This window comes from Heliconius melpomene, chromosome 1 (assembly GCF_056956725.1).
Source record: "Heliconius melpomene rosina isolate 202511_hmr_F chromosome 1, ASM5695672v1, whole genome shotgun sequence".
In the NCBI taxonomy this organism is placed as follows: Eukaryota; Metazoa; Arthropoda; class Insecta; order Lepidoptera; family Nymphalidae; genus Heliconius; species Heliconius melpomene.
In genome coordinates, this window is record NC_140389.1 from 11,473,978 (window position 1) to 11,497,735 (window position 23,758).

Here is a 23,758-nt window from a genome sequence, read left to right on the forward strand (position 1 = left end):
TCTTGCGCAACTATTTGAAAATCTTAGGCCTCCGTGCGCATATATGACAGTGCTTCGAACTCGCATCACCATTCACCGCATTAGCATTCTACCGTTAACTCTACTTGCCAAGGCACACTAATGATAAAAACAAAACAACTATATTAGTGCGTCTATAATACACATATTCAACTGTTACTATTTATTTTCTTGTACGATTGTTTGAAATTGCCAATTTTTTAAATTTATTTATGTTATAGTAAACTTAAAGACGTAAAAGAATCCTGCTTATCAATAGCTATAAATATTATCTACATATATAAATCCGTTAATTGGTAATAAAATTCAATGTCAACAGTAATATTGTCATATAATTTAGTAATAAAATTAAATTCAAAGTATTGTTAAAACTTTAAAATATGTACATGTTAATTACATGGCATATACGTACACAATTTCGTCTTAAAGTCGCTGCCACAGCACTTGCAAATTTACTCAGAAAGATTGCAATGGCGTCTTTCTAGAATTTTATCGCTGTTTTAAAGAAACACGTACTTTAACTTGAATTAATGGAATATTGCACAAGCTTTCATTTTTCTTTAAATAGTATAAAAACGAGATACTAAGGCGAAGGATAATTTCATTGACTAATTTGAAAGTACCTAGTAATAGATACTTAACTAAAACGTCATACATAAATGGATACCCAGAATAGACTTTAAATAGAATAATTTTTAAATAATGTGAAATAAAGAAATATCTACTCGTATATACAATTTTTAAACTGCATATTATACTTAGATCGTTTTTAATCAAAAACAAGGTAAATGTGTAAACAAAATAAAATTAATTACTGGGGACTTTAATTTCAATTTATATACCTACGGTACATTTACACCACATACATCCCATTACAAAAAATATATAAAATTTTACATAGATACGTAATTAATATTTATAACTTTAATTTAATATGTTAATCGTTCAAATGTATATAAAGTCAGCTCTACCTTTATCGCTGCATATTTTTGAATGCATAAGGTAACATCACGAGTGCACTAATTACATATTTTTAAAGCAACCGTCTCTATTAAAGTGCTCATGAAGGTCATCAATGCGTTCGGAAAATATAATTACCTAGATAGCGTAAATTATGAAGCGCATAGAGTTTAAAATAAGCTTGTATTTTATATATAACAACTTGCGGCCCAAACACGGCTTCGCCCGCTTGATTTCATTGTTATCATAGCCTATGTGTTATTCTGACGTATAAAATGTATTACTATAAAGTTTCAGTTTGCGTGAAATTAGAAGAAACTTTCACATTTTTAATATTAGTAGAAAGTGGTATTTCTAAAATACTCCATAAAGGTAAATTATAAAAAGCTAAGATAAGCATAATCTAAAAATTACTGTCCAATAAATTAAAGGAATGTTCACCGATGTTGAAGATCAATTATGTCTCATTGTCTTCATTTAAGTTTAATACGAGAGTCCGTATGGGAACTGGGATGCACTAAATTTCTAGTTTATAGTAGATTAAGTAAATATCAATTATACTTAAAACTTCTTGAATTAAAGTCCTTTAGAAAATTCCTCTATCAAAAGTAAGTAATTATTTTTTAGCATTTTCCTTCTTACAATATTAGTAGCTCTTATACGGTTTATATTGAACTGGATCAGCCTGTTAGTCTTGTGGTTAGCGAGTTCGACTACTAAGGCTGCGGGTTCCACCTCAAAGATATATGTAACAGAATTTATATTATACGTACTTCATTTTATTTACTTTAGAATCACAATTTTATTATTTACATACATTTATAGCTTTATCAGTTGTCTCATCAAGCAACAGACTCTACCTACGTTGAAATTTAAATAAATACGTTTAGTCTTTATACATAATAAATATGTATTACAAATGTATACAATACCCCTGTATAATTTATAAAAGATTAGATATAAAACATAATTTGTTTTAATTTTTATAAAGAAAATTGTAGTTTTTACATTTTTAAATAATCTATATATATAAAAGGACTTGTCCTGACTGAGGTAAGACGCACGCACAGCCGTAACCGCTGTGCCTAGAAACTTGAAATTTGGATAGATATTTACTTTTGTAATCTGGACATCCACTAAGAAGGGATTTTGAAAAATTATAACACTAAAGGGGTGAAATAGGGATTGAAAGTTTGTATGGAAAAAAAATTAAATCAGCACCGATATTTATAAAATTTGAAATTTAGACTCTTAAAAATATTACATTGAATACATGTTTCATGATTTATTAGAATTCACCCCTAAAAAAGCAAGCGAAGCGGCGCGCGTCCGCTAGTTACTTATAAAATATATCACAAAAAAATAAACATGTAAAATTTAAATACAGTACAATACAATATTACCTGTATTGTAATATCTTCATGCTCCTTTATAACTGAATATATTGAATAAATTACTATACAAAAGATATGACGTAGTTACTTATTGAAAAATGGGAAATAAAGAAAGATAGTTCATTTAATTACGATTTACATAATCCTTATTTTCTTTAAAGGTACTATAAATTTTATACCTGATTTATAAGGTTCAGTGGTCCTGAAACACGGCAAGTTGGTGGTGGTGACTGGTATCCCCAAAAACAATTCCAAGGCATTTTTATTCATTTTCGAAAAAGAAAAATAATCTAATATCTGCCCTTCATTTTCTCCGTCCACTATTAATAATAAATATGGATTTATTCAATTTTAAATTGCAGATAGTTATTTATGTAGTCATTTTTGAACAATTCGCTAATACTGTAGCTTGTTTACAGGAGAAATTACCGCGTAGTAGATTATATATTGTATGAATACGGCCACTCGGGAGCCCCGCCGCGTTACGACTGAGGTGCATACAGCTGATCTACTGTAATACATTTTCCTAGACTATTCCAATTTCAGAAATAAGTAAGATAAGTGTTACACAAATAAAAATAAATATTTTTTTCCTTTGTTTTGTTTCCTTATACATATATATTTTTTTAACTCAACCAAACAAACTCTTACATTAGTATACCTACAACGATATTTCCTACAATATGCATATAGGTATATGCAATATTCAAAACTACGAGGTATTATTTTAATATTATACGAAATTATGTTTTATCATATATTAGTTCCGTAAAGCAGTTTACTAATTAAACTATGCATATAGTAGCTCCAAAGCACTACGTAACTGTTACAAACATTTTAAAATTTACTTACACAAACAATCTAGTACTAGTTAGTACACTACAATTTATAAGATAAAAAGTATTTTGATTCATGATTTATATTTTAAGGACATAAGAAAAATAATATATATTTTTTATATTTACTTGTAAACTAACCTGATATTTAAATTGAGGAACTATACTGATCACCGGTGGGTGCTGACGATCCCGGGACCATGGGCAAGTCCAGGGCATATTTCAAAACCGGTGAACTTCACTGTGTTCCTCATAAAATTAAAAAATAGGATCAAGTAAAAACTTTGGGTGAGGCTGATATTATTTTATAGTTATATTTTAATTTCTGTTCTGATATTTATTTGCAATACATGGCCCGAATATAATTATGTAGGTGCGTGCAACAGGATTGGGGATACGCATGCGTGCGACCAGCGAGCCGCACGACTTGGGACTAGGTCGGGAAGCGCCGCGCTCCAGGCGGCAGGCGTTGTAGTGTTTATATGAATTACATAAAGGAACCCGAGCTGCGAGCACTCCCGGTCTTCACTTGGGACTTCGCGATGGAATACGGACGCATCAATTGCTCGTCTAACCGAGTTCTGCAATAGCTGATATCCATTTTCATTCATACATTTATTTACTACTTTTACGTTTCCAGTTTTAAATTTCGTTACGACACAAAAACATATACCAATTTGTATTGTTAATTGTAGTAATAGATAAAATATTTTTAATTCAAAAGTTATTTCATAAATATTATTTTACTCTTATAATATACAAAAAATAAAACGACACCCTTAAAAAAATATTATTGTCCGTCTATATTGTTGTCCACTTAATTTTGTCGTGACTAGTTTCGCTGATACTATCTCATATTTGGTACTTACGTGAATAATAAAAATAGAAAAAGATAAAAAAATACTGAAATATTATAATAGGTATATTAAAATATATCACCTACTTAAAAATTTAAATAATAAATTAGCGTGCACCTATACCTTTGTAAACAAATGCGTGTTTGTACATATCTCAATGTAGGTAGGTACATAAATGTACCTGTGTGTAAATTTTCTTACTAGAGATATTTTTCTCATTAATAGTACCAGCACACAAACATTTAACACGAATTTAGAGCAATTACGGTACGTTTTCATTGACCTAGTCCATTAATTTACCTTACTGAAGCACTCGCTAACAAGATTCAATTAACATTTACGCAAATATGAAATATAGACCATACGTCAAATTTATGCTAAACACAACCATAAGCTATTTTTTGACATTTACTTAGAATTATATTTTAGTTATAGTCAAAAACAGAAGAAGCAAAGATATATAGATTCTAATGTGTGAGTCGGGTTCGGAACCGAGGGTTCCGTACCAATTTCACGAGTTAAGTTCAACCTCCTGGTTGAACTTAACTCATGTAGGTAGGTAGGTAGGTTTCCTATAGGTTTCTTTAATGTGGAACAAACGAAGCAGAAGCGTTGATAATAGATATGTGTATTGATTACGTAGATTAAACGTATATTTTTTGTGCTCTAAGCGACTTTGGACCTGGATATTTGATATTAATTTCAGCTTGTTACCTGTACGCAATCTTGACAAAAATGGACTTGACAGACTGACAGACTGCTAGATAGAAGGACGGGAAAATTTGAGTTTAAATGTATTTTATTATGAAAAGTATTGACTTAAAATTAAATTCGAAACCACATTTACAGAGCTGGCTCTGATACATTGTTATTGCGAGGGTCTAATATGCATAACAATTGCTTTCATTCCGTACCTATTATATTAATAGTTCAATGTTATTTCTTTTGTGGAAATAATTAACAAGTTGCTACATTATTTGCAAATTCATATGGAAAATTTCTTTATATAAAGAAACATATTTATTCACAACTATCGCGTAAATGTACAGTAGTAGTTGTTTTAAAAAGAAATAATAACAATAAAAACACCCTTTTAATCCTTTTTTAGCTTACCTAAGTTACTTCGTTACTATTAAGTTCCGTTCCCAACTACTTTCCGCTGAAACCTGCATTAGTAGGCATTGCGTGTTGAGTTGCGGAACCAAACGCCGCGCTTTGCCTCGTTATCAGAGTGAATGAAGAAAATTAAAAAATTAAATATTTAATTTCCTCGAGTGAGAATCGAACAGACAACCTGCCGCGTTTACAGTTGCACCTTATTATAACATTAATAAAGTTAAATCATATACATACCCTTCTTGACTTCCCTTTAAGCCGACAGTAATACCACATGATTATTCTCAGTAATTTAGAAATTAAACATGTTAAATTACACATCAAAACACAAAATAATGTAAATATAGTCAAAAAAAATATACACTCCATTCTGAATTCCAGCAAAAAAAAAATTAAAATATATTTTAATTCTTTTTTGTTCTTTTGACAATTACAAGTTGTATAACTACCAGTAACAAGTCGCAACTGAATTCTGAACGCAGTACTAACGCCTGCGTGGCCTCTGTGAACCCTTAAATGCTAATTTTTCTAGAGAACTTCGTGTTAAGGCACTCCGTTCCCCACTTTCCGACAAATTACGGCGGCGGCTTTGCTTGCATTAGTGTTGAGATGTGATTGCTTGCAGTTTGGGCATCCCTTTATTTTTCTAAGTAGTATGTACTTAAGTAGTATAGCTAGAAAGCAGCCAAAATGAAAAAAAAAAATTCTTTTTACATGTATAAGCGAACCATAAAATGAGAACATTCACGTTATCTGTTAACGAAAAGTTAATCTTTGATTTGTACTCATAAGAACAATCATTCTACTAATTTTATAATTGTGTAAGTTTGAATATTTAGATATTTAAATGATAGGAAGTTAAGATAGTGTCAATCATTGTATTAATTAAATAATGGAGGGAGGCAGTAGAGAGGAAAAGTAAAACTACTCATCATTTAGATATAATTATATTTTCGAATCTAAAATGTACAAAAAAATACAACTTAAAAATAATGTACTCTTAACGCCTGCTTTGTCGATGGATAAAAATATTACAGTTCAAATACCTTAAAGATATTAAACATGTCGGCTTCATTAATTGACAATTACTGTGATAAACCTTCAGGAGCAAGCTATTAGGAACAAAAAAACAGTAAGCTACCCATACTATTATCATCATCATAACTTATTTCATACCTGAATGGATTAACATAAACGAATTTCACACATTTAAACGTTAAATTCGTATCGAATAATATCAGGGCGGTCATGTAAAGGCTTTACAACAAGACATCAATGTTTTCACATGATTGTATATTTTCAGATGAACTTTGAACGTCCACTAAATCATAACATAACGAACTCTATCAAATTTTAATATTAAATCAACCATATTTTTATAACAACTTTGGTTGTGTATTCTAGTCGTAAAAATATATATGTTTAGTTATTTACAATATTTAAACATACATACATACATGCGTAGAAATGCACAGCAACACAAAAGAGCTCTTACCTAACATTATTTCGAAGAACTTAATAACACAGATTTACCGGCCCTCTGCAGAAAAGATTACGGCACGATAAGACTAGTTAGTTCTAATCGACGTTTAACGTAGTTTAAGCCCGTTTGGAACTCAGGTTTAGATATTTAGTTCTTAAAGCTGATAAATATTCCCACCCGTACCACCGCGCCGTGTTAGACACTCGCGCATTATTACTATAGAATTAATAAGCATACAATAGCGATAATCCTTTCTGCCGTTGGCCTTCACATTAAACGTTTATAGAAAAAACATAATTAGCGTAAGAAATATCGTCTTAAAGAAATTTTAACTCTAAAAATGTACACAATACCCCTGTGCGCAGACGACAGGCCAAGACAAGAGGCACGATTTTATACAAAAAATAAAATCACTTATGTACGGGAGCGCGATTACCTCGTTGTGTTAGCGACTGTCATCCGACTATAAATATATTTATCACAAGTCAACATCTACAGAGGAGCAAGGGATCACACCAATTATTTACCACGCAAGATTTGATATCGACAAAACAGAATTTTGTAAAAACAAAGGTACAAATGTTCATACTAATTATGTTTTCCCTTCGAAACAGAGATTCCCGTACCTATCAATGTTTCTGTGATTAAAATTTTTCAATAATATTTTTATACTCCAAGTTCCCCGCCACAGAGTAAGTCGACTTATCAATATATCTCAACATATCACAATCCTAACACAGTCCACCTAATCCATATTAATTTGCTGTAACGTTGGATGGAAACTTTGGACCCTATTAATTTGACGCCATACTTATTCTGTAACGAGGAATTGATACATATTAATGCAAAAATATTTATTAATTCGATCACATTACATAAATTCCCATTTATACACGATGACATTTCCAATTATTTGATCGAATATTATTTAATATTTATCATATCCTTAGGTGATTTACTCCATAAAATGTCTAATAGTTCTGAAATTACCATAATCTTACAATAATATATCTGAATAGCAGCCTAATAAAATTATATTATAACCGTATTTGAAATAGAAACAAATTACTTTAAATTGCTTTGACGTTTAAGAATTTATTTGAAGCTTTAATTTTTAATATCAAATATGACTTAATGTACGAACATTAAATGAGGTATAAATCCATTACACCAAGATGTTACATTTATCTTATAATATAACTATATATAGACAAATTGCATATGAGTAATATTTAATTCAATAAGCCCATTTCAACAATTTAATTTTCATTTATCAAAATATGTAAGTATATCTTTTTTCATAGGAATTATATTCGTTGATAAAAATTTAATTACCGATCACGTTTTATTGGTGTTACCATAAGGTACAATCTGGTCGATAAGGAAGATGTAAAAAAATATTAGACAAAAGTATAAAAACATCAGAGAAAGTAGGACTAGCTTTAGTTAAATGTAGCTTGGTCTTGTTGGTGTAACAAATACAATTGGAACAACTGCAAGTGATTGTTTTTGTAAAATAATAAAAGACTTATGACTTAGTTGAGAAGTACAGTATTTCCGGACATGACTACGCTCACCAAAAGCAAATGAAATATGTCCTATTTATTTTACTTTGGAAGACTACAATTCACCAATACTTTTTAGGTTTTAGGCTTTCTCAAACGTATTAGTACATAATATTACATTAACAAATTTATATCCATATCAGAAATATGTTAAAAAAATTGTATTTATGGATATCTGAAATTATCTTTTATAAAGCCCAATATTGTTGTATTTATAATATTATATAAACATAGGTTTTATTTTTACTAGATTTATTCATCCGGAATCACATCAGAATTCGATGTACACAAACCTCGGATGTGTCATTTAAAATTTAGACAGCAACAATAAATTACAACAGAGACAATAGATTACCATACAAAAGTCGTGAATCATTTATGCTATATGCTAACCGTACTTTATTCTTACTCTTATTACCTATACATAATTACATAGTCTCTTCATAAAGATGGTATTGAAAAATATCTTATATCTTTAATATCAGGCACGCATGCATCGTTACAGTAATTTTCGGATAACCAATTGTTCAACTCGCGCAATGGACGTGTTATTATATACGAGTCTATCACTTTTTATACTATATAAAACTGTAAAAAATATAGCCTTCTTTGGGTACATTTCGTCCACATCGAGACGTCAAAAACTATGTGTGACGGCATTTAATGCTCTTCTAACAATCCAATAAATATGCTTCCAATATTTTCAATAAGTTACGCAGACTTCACTAATCGCTGTCGTGTACCTACCAAGGCCATCACTTGTACTTTACGGAACAGGTATATAGGGAGTCGCTACTCGCCGGACGCCGCCGAGGGCTCGTCTCGTAACAAACTTAATGGAATGAACTTTAATGTTATATCGCTACGTGTTTTGGTTATTGTAAAGCTTCATCTCACTATTATGAACAATACCAAACATTTATTTCAATGATTCGTTAACGAAATTGGTCAGTAGTTTAACTTCGATTATGACTTTTAGGGTATAAAAATATTAATATATTTCTTAAAGGCTTTTACTTCGTTATTTATAACATTACGGATACGCCCTATTATTATTTGTACGTTCTCGTTTAGATAGGTTATTATTAAATCACAATATCAATTTTAAATTTAATTTACATGCTATATCTATGGTTGGTAAAGAAGATATCGTTGAATACGCATTTTGGGCAAGTATCCCATAGAAAAAAACTGATTTAAAAGGGATTACGGACGAGAGATATATCTGACGATAGAAATACCCTGGAACTGGACTCAATGCAAAAAAGTTTCGCAAGCGCGTAACCCAGGCGTAGAAGCAAACAACGCATAGTAGAAACATCTAGTCTGTTAGCCGTATATCGTAACATGCAACAAATTGTCGGGCACCAATTATTTGTAGCTTCACATGCGATGAATTCGCTAAACTGTTTTATTTGTAACATTTATATAATAGCCAAATCTCCGAATGTTTAGATTCTGAAAGAAAATTTATATATAATTTATTAAACACGCAAAGTAAACGTGTCACGGCGAATTGTGTTTGTGCACCAAGTCTTATTAAATTAGGCAACAGCGTGGTCAATATTAACGGACACAACGGAAAATCCACAGTTGAGCGTGATGAGATCGTGGTCCCGCAGCAACGGATCTATTTAATGTTTTGTAGACGTAGACGAACATTTGCTCACTGTCAGATCACACGTCGCACTTACACAATCTTATGTTAACATTTAATATAGATTTAATTATAAAACATATTGTGCGGCATAGAAATATAAATCGCGGACGACGCAATTTTAGATAGTTAATAGACAACGAGTCGGACCGTCCGTCAGTTGCGTTAGTGCCGTTGTGTTTGTTTTTTCCAACGTATTAGTTGACATTTACTATGCAAAATTACGCAACCGCTTTCACGCAATATCGTGCATAAAATTTGACAAAATTTTAAATCTAATAATTATGATGAACGTAACTGAACTACGCGGAGACAGTTCAAGACAACATTCCCAAAACAGCCATAATACATACATAATGATTTAATGAAATATTATGCTATGCTTAATACAGTATTGTTTTATGTAGCAATGTGAAATATCTACTTTAAACGTTGTCGGGCATCGACTATCTAGCGGCGCTAAAAGCTAAATTATATTATAGTTGTCTTAGTTCAAAATGTATCAAATGAATGGTATCGCGACTCGACAGTTGTCTAACATATGCTACACAAGGCCGATGATCTCAATATATTTTATATAAAAAGTGACCACTATGCTAAGTATAAGACTTTACTTTCAAATCGATTATAAAATGCTAGCTTTACACTACAGTAATTGAAAATTTGATGAAAATTAATCACCTGTGATGAGTGAAACTTTAATTATCACATCATATAAACATTTTTTTAATTACCATTAACTTGAAAGTCATTATGCATATTAATATTTTTGTTTCAACTTTAATAATATCAGCTAGAAATAAAAAAAAAAACAATTGTTAGTAATTTTTATCTGCATATCGAAAGGCGAAATCATTAGTACGTTTGTACAATATAAATAAATGGTAAACTATACATGACGTCAAATGCAGAAACTTTTACAATTCATCATTAATGGAGACTGAGAGAGTAGACTGTATACATTTCTGAGCTTTAGTATCAATGTTACTACTAATATGATAATAATAAGGCATAACAATGCCAAACAAATATAATTGACCAACTGAAAATATAAGCACTATATAAAGTAAATTCGAAGTTAATTCATTGAAAAATATTGAGTATTTTAATAGGCGTGACAAAGTATATTAAAAATGCATTGTAAAGTATATCAATCTAACTGAACATCAAGTCAAAGATACTAGGTACAGACAGAAAAAAAAACAAGATAACTTGGTGCCACCGGTCAATCCATGCATCGTAGAGTGCCATAGTTTGTCGTGAAATATAACAACTAACTAAATAAATCCAAAAACTTCTCGGTATGCTTTTCGTGCTACGAGTTTTATACAACTACGAATGGAGAAATGAGCTCGCAGGCAAATAAAATAAAAATAACAAATAGTCGTTTTAAAGTATATGTTAAAAACAACTTTAATAAATCAATAGACGATTTGTAATATTACAAAAAAAAATATTATAGCATAGAAACACAAAGATAGTTTAACAAATTATTTACACTAAAGCATTTGCTATAACTTAACAACACATTATTTACATATAAACTAACTCGGCTCCATACTCTCGGAGTACAGCGCCCGAGTGAGTTCCGCTCGCCCTCGAATACTACAGTACAGCTTAACTTTGTCATAACAGGTAACATCTGACTTTCACACTATAATACATAACGTTCACAACGCCAAAAATGTGTTTATATTCCTATACAATATTGCACGCGGTATGTCTCTATTGTATACAAACGTATGTAAAACTAGGCGTACGAATCAATCATATTGCGAATCACAAAAATTTACTCCTTCACAGGATGCTTCCCGCCGTACCTCGAAAACGCGTAGACCAGTAAGTCTACGCAGAGTTCTCTAAGAACTAAAAAAATAGGTACGATGCGAAAACGTTCGTGATCGGAAAATATCACTATCACTACGAGACTATATCACTATCCACGGGGGGGTACGGGGCTGCGTCACTGCGACAGAAGCTTCTGGAGCAGCGAGGCCTTAGCGGGCGCTGCGTCCCCCTCCCCCTCCGCCGCCCCCGCCGCCGGCGCCTCATCACCGCCCGCCCCCGCCGCCGCCGAGCCCGCCTCCGTAGTACTCTGTGGACGCATACACCATGTGTTATTACACTACTTATGCAATTCAACGACCTAATAATGAGCCATCCATAAATTGCGACACTGCATTTTTATTGTCATGTGTTGTCATTTTTAGTGTTATTTTATTTTTGAAATTAATATTGTTCACACAAATTTATTGTTTCAATACTTAGATATTCTAAATATTAAATTGTGATGTCATGAAATTTAGGACTCCTCCCCACATTTTGCCAAAACATGTGACATTGGCATTGCCATTGACATTCATCGACTATCGTAATGTAATTTATAGATGGCTAGTAAGTCGTATTGTCATATCTCTATGAATCAATATCGTTACTGTTACGATTTATATCATAAACTTTTTATGTATTTTTTTTTACAATACAAACAAAATAAAAATCAACTTACTTATTTCTGGAGTGTTATAAAATAAATATATTAAAGTTGCGTTATATTTGTGAAATGTTTAACTCTAGAATTTCATGCAACAAGCTCTTATAAAATCAAGAGTGAAATAACTTGGTTTACTGTCACGACTACAAATGACAGAGTAAAAGCTGCTATATAAATATAAAGCAACTTTAGTACAAAAGTTCAAGTCATAAGTAATTTATGTTAACCGATTATAAGCTTATATACCTGTTGATATTTCTAAACATGGTACAGTTTTTTTAAGTATGTATATGTGATTGCATAAATATAGGAGGACTCGATCAAAACATGAGCTTATTTGACTTATTCTCTTTTCTATTTTATTGACCCTATTCTAATATAACCTGTTTAATATTATTACGCTTTACTTTATAATTATTATATACTTTATAGCAAATACAAAACTATGCCTACCTGCCTATAAAACATATTTTATGAAAAATATATATTTCTTAAAAGTTTGTCTAAACAAAACTAAATAACAAATTCAACCTCTCGAATTTCGTCATTAAATGAAACAGCTACTCATAATACTAACTGTCCGCTCGCGGCTTTGTCGGTGTGGTTTTCGACTTTCTCAAGACTTCCCTTTCTTTTTCTTTTTCAGGAGATATTTGTCGCGGTTTTCAACTAACACGTTTCTAGCTTTGAAAAAGAACGACAAAATTTTTTGAAACTTTCCACATATCTTTAAATGATTGTCGAGAATTCCATTCTAAGCACTCTCACTGAAATAATTAATTAAACTTTTTCAATAATCAAAATAAGAATACATAAATGAAATAAAAATAAAAGTGCATTTTTTTTATAAAATATGATTTTTAATTAAAATTTCATATCTATAATTAGAATATTTGAATTCCCAAATCTATTTCAGAAATGAAACAAAAGATAAAAGTTTACTTCATGTCATATTATATTTAAAAATAAATGAAATAAAAACCATTAACGACCAAAAACACCCCATGTCTTTAACTTTAATTCAGTATTTTGTTAGTTGTATCTTTCGTAAAGTTCCAAAAGAAATATTTTGATCGTGCCTCCGTTATTTACATCGAAGTAAAGAATTGTCATGCAATCATTTGGCTTATAATACGGCACTTTATAAACGCAATAATTCGTATGCTATAAACACATGTTCAAAGCCAAAATAAGCAATCTAATAATATAAATAATAAAAAAATTGTTCAACTACATGATTTTAAAAAAAACCTTCACCAAACAATACCGTTTGCGCATGCGAATTATCCCATTTTTTTGTAAAAAGCTGAAATGTCACAAGTACGGAAAACCTAGAAAGCGATGGCTTTATCATGTTTATGAATCAAATTTATCTAATAAGATATCTCAAAATGCATATTACTTAATTATAAATATCTCTAAGAAATATTATTGGACATCACATCACATAAGCTTTTATTTAATAATTGCAGAAACGTGCCAATTTAAGCCTCTTTGCAAGTGTAAACAATGATCTACTGAGAACAAGGTTGGCACATTTCTATCAATCAGGCTCTAATCAATCGATGCGATCGACTCGACAACACACGCAGCGGAGCAGACTCAGTACGTATATTTAGAGATGTAGTTCTACAAAAGTAATGTAAACCGAGATAGTAGTGTAAGTGAGTGGATGGTACGTCGCGTGACGCGTCCCGGCTTACCGCAGTGCTCTGTGGCGCGTCCCAGCGGCCACTCCCGGCCGCGCCCGCGCCGCCACCTACGTTAGGCCACCTCACTACTTTATAAAGTTACCACTCCCCCTCCCTCTCCCTCCTTCGAGTCAACCTCGAAAATACACGACTATTCTCTTTTTGAATTTTGACTATTTTTGAAAACAGAAATCATTACAGAGTATTGATTAGGATGTTAAAATTTAAGCATGTTTGAAAATATACTGTTTGAATGCCACATGTTCGTAAAACAAAACAATAGTTAATTTACCAAAATCGTTTTTATAAACTAGGTAAGCTAGCTAGCTAATTTAAAAGCTATTCATTTTAACAGATTGTTTTTCAATATGATTACAGAACAGTGCCATTGTAGGACGCCCCTTAGTATTTCAGATAATTATTGTTATTTTGAAAGCACGTATAAAAGTATATACAGATTAATCGTATAAAAGTAGTATAATACATTGAGTTTAAAGCAACAATTTTAAATAAAAAAAAAGTTTTTTAAAATCTGATCAAATCCGGCACAGATTTTTTTAAAACTGAATCATAAAAAAGAACGCTAGAAAGAAAAAAATGAAGAAAGATTCAAAAGCAGTCAAATATCGGTAAAAAGTTGCCAGATGGGACAAAAATTATATGGATAGCATTAACTTAGGGTGAACATTGCGATAAACGCCCAGCCATAATAAAGGCAAAGAAGATTCAGTGGCAGGAGAAAGAAGTACTACCGTCAGATCATATTATAGACACCAAGAAATATTTATGAAATGAATGTAGGCGAATAAGCGCTTCGGAACATTAGTCTTGAAAATTATAAAATATTTCAGGATATACAAGATGGACTCAACGTATTCTCTTGTTGAAGGACGTCTTTGAAGAAAAGAATTACTGAACAAGAAGAAGAATCTACAATAAGATGAGATAAGATCCTACACATACTTAAGACAGTTGAGGAGAACAAGATTATCGGGTAGAGTAATGTATAATAAATAGTATAATAGAGCATCTGATTGTTCCTGCGTAAAATACGCGTGATCTTTTACGTGTAAGATATAAAATACGGTACCAACCGGGAGCGGGCATGTCGAATGTGAGCAGGGGGTCGAGGTCTGGCGCGTGCATGGCGGGCAGGTCGGGGCGGGCCGCGCGCGCGCCCACCACCGCGCGCAGCTCGTTGCGCACGTACTCCGATGTGCCGCCACCCGCCGCGCCGCTGCCACTACCTGCGGGGGCACTCGGTTACTTGCGCGTGTACACGTCACACGTCACAGCCAGACTGATCCAATTGTAAATATAAAGGAATGCCATTTAGTCGATGCTATATTATATACTTGTAATAATTATATATATAAAAGCGGAAGATTTCTGTCATATGGCGAAAATTATTACACATGCACGATCGAAAGAGTCACAATCGAAAAGAGCTTTACGCTACCAAGCTACCGTTTACCTTGCGTCATCGCGAGTGATCTTCGAACAGCAAATAGAACGTCTACATATGTAACAAGAATCAGAGCGTACAAGATGTTAAACATATTAAAATTTTGTCGTAAGGACCCCCTCCCCCATAGATTTCGTCACATGAATTTCATGATTTTTTGACCCCTCCCCCGACTTGCGTCACGGCTGGTCACATTTGAGATATATATTTGAGATATATATATTATAGATATTTTACAATTGTACCTATCAAATAAAAGCAGCAGTTTCATAATATCACTCCTCCCTGTGTTCGTGTTGCGGTACTTACATGGTCGCTGCAGGTCGTGCGGCGGGTGGGGCGGAAGGGGCGGGTGCGGCGGGGGCTGCGGCGCGTGCGAGCGGCGCGCGTAGTCGCCGCAGTAGGCGCCCGCGTCCGCCTCCTCATAGTAGCCGCCCACTGCCACACACTCCTCATATAGTACCAGACCTACCTAGTCGATGCGTGTCGGCCTCGCATACCACGCGTATCTACTGTACTAACTCTAACTATCGTTTCGATATCGATGGCTAAACTTCGAAGCGAATGTAACCATGCAATTAGTTGGTAAATTGTTCTATTTTTAAAAATAAATATACATTTTATACTCTACGGGGCATGCTAAAGAAATAGTAATAACGTCAGAATATACATGCTTTACATGATAACTTTTAGATAAGTTTCGTTAAAAAAGATCTATGTCTACCTAAAATTAAAATTAGTATAATAAATATATGCATAAAAGCGCACCATGGTAACCTTGGATCAGACTGAGTATTAAATATTCATACCTATATTAAAATTTTCTATACGCGGAGCAGTGAACACGTACAAACCTTAACTATACTAATTTTCATAAAAAAAATCATCAAATCTAGGATTTGTAATATAACTACATCAATATTAAATATAATATATTACGGTAAATTTAAGAAGTATAATTTCAGAAATAAATTTCCAAAATACAACTTCGTACAGCCAATACAAACATAATATAGGTCATGTTAATGGATCGGTTCATAATAAAACATGAGTTGTAAGAACAGAATTACATAAGGTTGCGTTCATTTTCTATGGCAGTATATGTAAGTATAAAAAATGTTTATAGTACTTATACACTTAAAGAATATTTTTATATTAATAGAGAATAGATAAACAAATAATTATTATTTGTATTGTTTAATAGTTTTTAAAATTATACTTAATTACTTTTTATACAATTGAATTAATATCTCTTGAATTTTATACCTAAACATAATAATGAAAAATAAAAATGATAAATAAATAATAAATAACAAAATACGAAAATACGATCATGAAAATTTCTAATAAAAGATCGAAAAAACTGAGCTGTATGTAGATATATAGAGTAAATAAACTGGTAAATGATATATAAGATGTCATTTGACTTTTGTATGATCCATACATACCGTGTAGGGGGCGTTGCGGGCGGAGGTAGGGCTGCTGCGCGACGGGCGTGTGCAGCGCCGCCGCGTACGTGCCTGCGCCACTGGGGTTGCCGCCCTGTTCATTAATTTATTGTATTTTATATTTATTGAAAAACGTATAAAAAAATATTTATTACTCGAGTTGCCGCCGGAAACCAATCCAAGCAATCTGAACAATATACATTATAAGATAATACAAATACATTATACGATCTTATCAAGTTACGTCAAAATTTTTATTTAGTTAACATTTCTGTATTTTTTTTTTATCAATAACCTAGTTAGACAAAGAATTACGCTAGGGATGAAAATATTTTTTATAAAATGTTTTGAACAAGAAAATATTTTTTATAAAATGTTTTGAACATTTTAAAAATGTTATTCCACTCTAAGGATAGAAAAATATTTATTGTTTCATTTTGACGTATTTTATATTATTCCAAATTTAATACGATATCATTTGATTTCATATTAAGCAAATACTCCCAAACTCTTCTTTTTTTTAATTCATTCTGCACGGATAATCTCCATAACTTTTACTAGCTAATGAATTTGTGTAATATTCATTTTTTATAGTGACATTACTTAGAATAATGAATATTTTAAAAATTATGTACATTTTACGTAATCTAACTAATAAAAAAAAACATTCAACTTTCAAAATGTAATTTTCATACAAAAAAAATAATTCCTAAAAATGTAATAAAAATGATAGTAATTGACTTACAAGCTGTCGACTCAGCATTGGATTTTGTTGTGATGGTGCCATTTTATTTGTACCATAATTTGACCCCATTTGATCTACAAAGTAAAAAGAAAATAATAATTATTTTTTTTCTATAGTATATTAAGCACACGTTATAAAATGCTTTTTAGAAATAATACATACTTGTATGATGGTATAAATGATGAAAATCTGTACGTTTAAGCGCTACATTAGGTGGCGTAGCTGAAACCAACGCATTTATTGTGGATCCAAGATCTGCTTGAGGTTGTTCAGCAGCCTGAAATTATTGTGTGTCACATTTAAAAATAAGCATTTGAATGTGCGTATTCTAAAATAATTCATTCAGAATTTTAAACATTAATAAATATGCCATCTTATACAATCTGTAAAAAGTTTACAAATAATTTAAATATAAAAAATTTACTGTTCTGAAAAATACTTTGTCATTAGAAATGGAGTATAAAGTATGACGACACACCGGAAGCACGAATATGGCGCGTGAATCATATTATATTGGCAACCGTACATACAAAAAACCTATAGAACCTTCGATCGCGCTCCGTCAAGGTAACTATTTGCTTCAAGGTTTGACTTAACAAATTTGTGTTAGTTGTCGAGTAATATCAATAATGTAGAAATAAATAGAAAAAAGTATATATCGTAATAAGCAGACTTTACTTTATAGTAAAAAAATAGAATATTCATTTATTATATACATTTTTGTAGTGTTTGGTTTTTTAATTATATAATTAAGCACTGTTTTGATATACGAGTATAATAACGATATTAATGTTTGGTATAAACATTTTTTTCATATACTGCTATAGGCCGCATTAAGCCTGATGGGCGTTGATGCGACAAACATGCATGCCTAGTAAATAACTATTCACTTTAGTTTTTGAAGACCCCCACATTATAAGTTATAGGAAATACAGTCGCCACCAAGGAACTCTGGTGAGGGGAATGTAGTCTCACAGCCTTTCGTTCGTACGTTAGGATTTTCACCATATGCAGATGGCTGAAGCTGAACTCCTAGAGGTACTATGGTAAAAAGGTGTTGGGGGAATTAGGTTGCTATAAAGCCAATGTAAGTGTGGTTATATAAGTTAGGCACAAATAAGTAATAATATAATATTATCGTTTTCGAGACTTTGTTCTAAAATAAATCTGAAAATCTGATAAGATCTATAAAACTAGTTCTCCTCGTCTTTGCCATTTAAGCTGGAACATATAATACAGTTGTATAAAATGATGTATCACTTATGTAGTATATAATACAACAATAAAATAAGTCTACTAAAGTGTGTACTGCTATATTGTAACATTTTTTGCCTCATTTATTCACCTTTGTAACAATGTCTCAATTGGTTTGCCGCTTGTGAAATTTAGTAATTTATTTAGTAACAAAAGTAGTTCTTAGAAATCGCTATGTAATGAACACACACTGACCTCGGGCGAGACCAGCATCTGCTGCGAGCGCTGCATCTGCAGCAGGCGCGCGCGGTGCTGCTCCACGACGGCGCGGGCACGCGCGCCCTCCGCTTCGCCGCGCGCCACCAACCCGTACAGTGCGCTGCCCCCACTCATGCTGCCCTGTACCGCACATTATTATTATAATACTAAATTAAATTCTTATACTTTTGTTACTACTTTAATGATCGATTTCAGTAGGAAGACTTTAAATGTATCAAAAATACATTCCTCGTTATGGTAAGGAGACAAAGCGGCACTCAAAATGCAAGGTATCTATAGTTGCAAACTAAATGTCTTAACATAAGGTTCTCTTTGCCTACCCTGCTATATACAGTGAAACTAAAAAAGAATTAAAAACCACAAAACTAACTTGACTTTGCACGGGATAAACTGGTGGCGCGCCTGGACTTGACGAGACCGGACTTTTGGTTGCAGTTTCACACTGCATAAGACTTTGCGTTATCGCATTAATAACAGCATTTTTTTCCTTCACACCCTGAAACAATGAATTTAAAAATAAAAATATTGAATATAAAAGAAAATTACTTTATGTATTGAATATATATTGAATATAAAACAAAATTACTATAAAAAAATATACAAAAAAATATTTAGTATTATTTAAACTAGTAATGCTACACGTTACAGACAGATAAACCAAGATGAGAGAAAAATAAAAAAAAAAATAGAAAAAACTAACGGCGTATTCGGATCTGAGTTGTCGATTGCTCTCTAGATCTAAAATCACATTGACATCGGGGGCTGATCGATCATTGTAGGGCATATTTTCGATCACTTCATCCAAGATATCAGACAGCGTTTTATCATTAGGTACCTCGCTGTCGCCACCGGCTCCACCCTGCGTCCGTATACTGCCTCTGCAATGATAATATAATGTATTTTTAGGTATGTATCTCTCATGTACCAGGGAAAGCAGAGGGAACCTAGCGATAAGACACTCCGTTCCGCACGTACCGTCCGAGTCTTGAAAGCGTCTTGAGCAGTGAAATAGACACGGTACATAGCACATACATCATACAAGAAAATATACTCAAAAAGTGTATAAAGCACTCACTGAGCTTGATTAGCGTAGGCGTGGAGTGCATGGTGCGTGTGGTGTGCGTGGTGCGCGGTAGCGTAGTGCGGCGGGGCCTGCACGCCCGCCGTTTGGTAGGCGCTGCGGGACCCGCCCTGCAGCACCATCTGCAAGTGACTCTGCGCCGGCACCGGCCCCCCGCCTCCTGCGCCGCCCTGCGACGTCTGCACGCCCTGCATGCTGGACGCTAACTCCGCGGTGGACGCCGACGACACGGCACCCGACATTGCTCCCGGCCCCGGCCCCGGCCCAGGCCCCGGACCCGGCCCCTGCCCCGGACCCGGACTGCCGTTCATATTATTGCCTCGGTTTCTACAAATGTTAATAAATAGAAGAAGATGCAGGAAGTATAACAGAAAAATCCTGTCTAGGACTGTTATTAATTCATTTCTACAACATAATTCGAAGTTGGCAGTAGTAGAATCATTTCGAATTTGGCGTCGAAATCGAGAGGAGCTCGGACAATAGAAGTGAGCATTAATGCCCATATCTAAGGGGCCTTTAAACTAATCCCTGTTAAGATAATAAGTGTATAGTCATAGTACTTCTGTGCAGGACTATCATGATTTTACAACAGATAAGTTAAACAAAGGGTAAATAAGAAAATTAGAGGCCGTCGTGGAGCAGCGGCACAATGGTGTAACTGTAACGCAACGATTGTAGGTTCGATTCCCACTCGAGGAAACGAAACAGTTATTACGTTTATATTTCCATTTTCTTCGCTCTGGTGACGAGGCACAGCGCGGCGTTGAGTTCTACCACTCAACACGAATGCCTCCAGAATTCAGCAGTCAGTGGGGAACGGAGTGCCTTAACATTGGGTTCCCTCTGCCAACCCTGCTGTGTGGCTGTTTTTTTTTTAATTAGAAAATGTTATCGTACTATAGTGTTTGGTAAATTTCACAATATTTTTTTTTTATTAATTTAAATGACATTTATTATTAAAATGAAACAAAATGTAACACTCACGTGGCAGTAAGTATGCTAGAGATGGTATGATGCGGGTGTCGCTGCTGCATCAACTGCGCGTGCTGCATGTGCGGGAGGGGATGGGCGTGAGGCTGGTGGTGTTGGTGAGGGTGGGCGTGGGGATGGTGGGGGGCGCGCGCGCGTGCTCCGTAGGGGCGGATCATGGTGGCGGTGAGTGGCGCAGGCGTGGGTGGCGTGGTCTGCTGGCGCGCCAGCAGCGACACCAAGATCTGGTTCTTCTGGCATAGCGGGCTCATGCCCGTGCCACCGCCGCTGCTTGTGGCGGGGCTGCTTGCACTCGACGTCGAAGTGGACGTTGTTGCTCCCGAGTTCGCCGCACTAGATGACACCTGCTAAATCGCGATCAAATCATAACATTTATCCTGTATCACTGGGAGTATATTTTTATTACATATTTTAGAAATTAAATTATCAAGTGACAATACCTGTTGGTTCTCTGGTGTAGCTCTTTTGGCCATGTTCGCAGAAGCTTTGGACTCTTCATACTTCCTTTTCATACCAGCAATATACATGTCACTGCTGTCATGCGAACGGCCGTTGCTGGAAGGGCCATTTGTGTTCGATAGAAGTTGCGAGAGGAGCGCACTGGATTGAGACGAATTACGAGAGTTGTCTATAGGGTTTCGTCTGTTTTCATCACCATCTTCGTCAGACTTGTCGTTTAATATCTGTGCGAATGATAGAAAACATGTGTATAATTTCTCAAAGTAAAAAAAGTAAAAAATTGTTGAATATAAAACAATAAATCACCCTGAGTAGCTGGTTATTATGATGAGAAGATTGATGAGAAGTGTGAGGCGGTTGCGGTGGCTGCGAGGCGGGCGGCGGAGCGCGCGCGTGCGCCTTCGCGGAGTGCAGTGGCGACAGCGCCGATGCGGGCGTCAGCGGCGTGTGCGGCGTGTGCGGTGTGTGGGGCGTGTGAGGCGTGTGCGGCGTGTGAGGCGCTGATGTCTCGCTGCTCGTCGCCTCTTCATCCTCTTGCTTCAGTAGGTCTATCAAAATATTAGTGTCCGGTTTTTTGCTGAGCAAGCTACGTAATCTAGTAGGCTCCTCGTGCATAGGTAACGGCGCCTGCGCCTCCGCTTGATGCGCGGGCGGCACGTGAGCGGCCTGCTCGTCGGTGGCGTTGCTATCTTTGCGCTCCTTGATATTGTCCTGTATATCTCCCATCGGAAAAGACCCCGGCCACGTTTCTATGTCGAAATCGTTCATAAATTGCTGCTCGGCGGGACTCATAGGTGACCGATATCTCGTATCCGACGTCGAAGATTCTCCATTTGATACAGAAGACATGAGTGGACCACCGAGCGACGGTCGCGAGCCTCCCGCTTCGAGTAGATCCACATCGTCTTCTCCGAGCACGGTGTTCGTGGACATTATGAAGTCAGGCTCACCGACGGTAGGAAAATGTCGTGTCTGTGCACTCACTCTGATGATGGGAGCGTCAGCAGCTAGTCGCAATCGATAGGGATCGCTTATCACCAGGTGTCCGGCCCGGCCGACAACCTCCTGAAGATGCGTCAACACGTGCGCACGATCTCCACTATCTACGAGATCCAAGTATCGAGTGCCCACAAGCGTTATGGAAGAGTTTATACAGTTTTCGACACCGGATAAATCACAAGCTGAAAACATTAGGTGGATTAAAAAATAGTCAGCACAAATATATAACTCTCTCAAAGATTATTTCCTTACATAAGATATTGAAATTACAGTCCAATCTGAAAACGATGGTGCGTCTGCCGTCGTTGGAGATAGCGGCCGACTCACAGCGCCGAATGACGCACATGACGGAGCCGGCCTCCTCCGTGGATGAGCTGCGTACTGGCGCAGCGTGGATCACAGTGTCCACAAACCTATGAATATCACTTAAGTTAACTGTTGTTTATAACCAATTATTATACTTATAACGGCGCAATAGAGATAGCAATTTAGGAATGTATTATGAAGTTTTATATTTTATTGTCACGACTTCATAAACACAAAATATTAAATAAATCAAAATTTTATTTACGTGATTTATATTGATAAAAATATTTAACAGTGGCAATTATTTTAAATAAGAACTTTGGCAGTAGTAAGAAAATAACCTAAGCATACAAACCTACTACCATCGGGAACATTTGAGTCTTTTATGAGAAGGCGGGCGTGGATGTACTGAAATTTGTTAGAATCCCCGGAATTCCAACTGATGTTTTGTATATTCCTGAGCAGTGGTTTTATTTTGGCATGGTCGTCAGCATGCAAAAGTGAAAATATAGATTTCTTATACAATTCTGTTCTTTCTGAAAGAACAAGATCTTTAATGTTTTCTGTCACGCACTCAATTTCGCCTTTCGAATTAATTTCCATTAATATGAAACCCAGGACGCCGGTATAATGTTTTATGGCCTGAAATAATTTTACAAATGATAAAATCATGTCAAGTTATTACTACACGTATCAGTCATATAAGATGACGAGATTGATTCCA

At 34.5% G+C, this 23,758-nt stretch overlaps 2 protein-coding genes across 11 annotated transcripts in view; both read right to left on the minus strand.

Annotated features, from left to right (window-relative positions):
• The window catches only part of by (focal adhesion protein tensin), a 68,689-nt gene extending 65,126 nt beyond the window's left edge, over positions 1-3,563 (minus strand). The window contains exon 1 of one of the 2 annotated variants that reach the window (XM_085185386.1): positions 3,350-3,563. In XM_085185386.1, coding sequence (XP_085041512.1) covers positions 3,350-3,427 — 78 coding nt within the window. In that variant the 5' untranslated portion in view covers positions 3,428-3,563. Of the gene's footprint in view, positions 1-2,551; positions 2,863-3,349 lie in introns of those variants that run through there. The other variant, XM_085185375.1, reaches the window with a different exon arrangement.
• Positions 3,564-6,112: 2,549 nt separating this feature from the next.
• LOC146541418 (uncharacterized) overlaps positions 6,113-23,758 on the minus strand; it is a 37,849-nt gene continuing 20,203 nt past the window's right edge. For 4 of the 9 annotated variants that reach the window (XM_085185506.1, XM_085185487.1, XM_085185475.1 and 1 more), the window contains 15 exons: positions 23,390-23,676; positions 22,981-23,141; positions 22,036-22,910; positions 21,711-21,953; positions 21,265-21,617; positions 20,275-20,607; positions 19,900-20,077; positions 19,570-19,695; positions 19,176-19,319; positions 17,889-18,003; positions 17,727-17,800; positions 16,982-17,075; positions 15,843-15,971; positions 15,163-15,315; positions 11,993-14,136 (listed from right to left, as the gene is read on the minus strand). In XM_085185506.1, the coding sequence (XP_085041632.1) occupies positions 13,925-14,136; positions 15,163-15,315; positions 15,843-15,971; positions 16,982-17,075; positions 17,727-17,800; positions 17,889-18,003; positions 19,176-19,319; positions 19,570-19,695; positions 19,900-20,077; positions 20,275-20,607; positions 21,265-21,617; positions 21,711-21,953; positions 22,036-22,910; positions 22,981-23,141; positions 23,390-23,676 (3,477 nt within the window). In that variant the 3' untranslated portion in view covers positions 11,993-13,924. The other 5 variants (XM_085185466.1, XM_085185513.1, XM_085185496.1 and 2 more) reach the window with 5 other exon arrangements.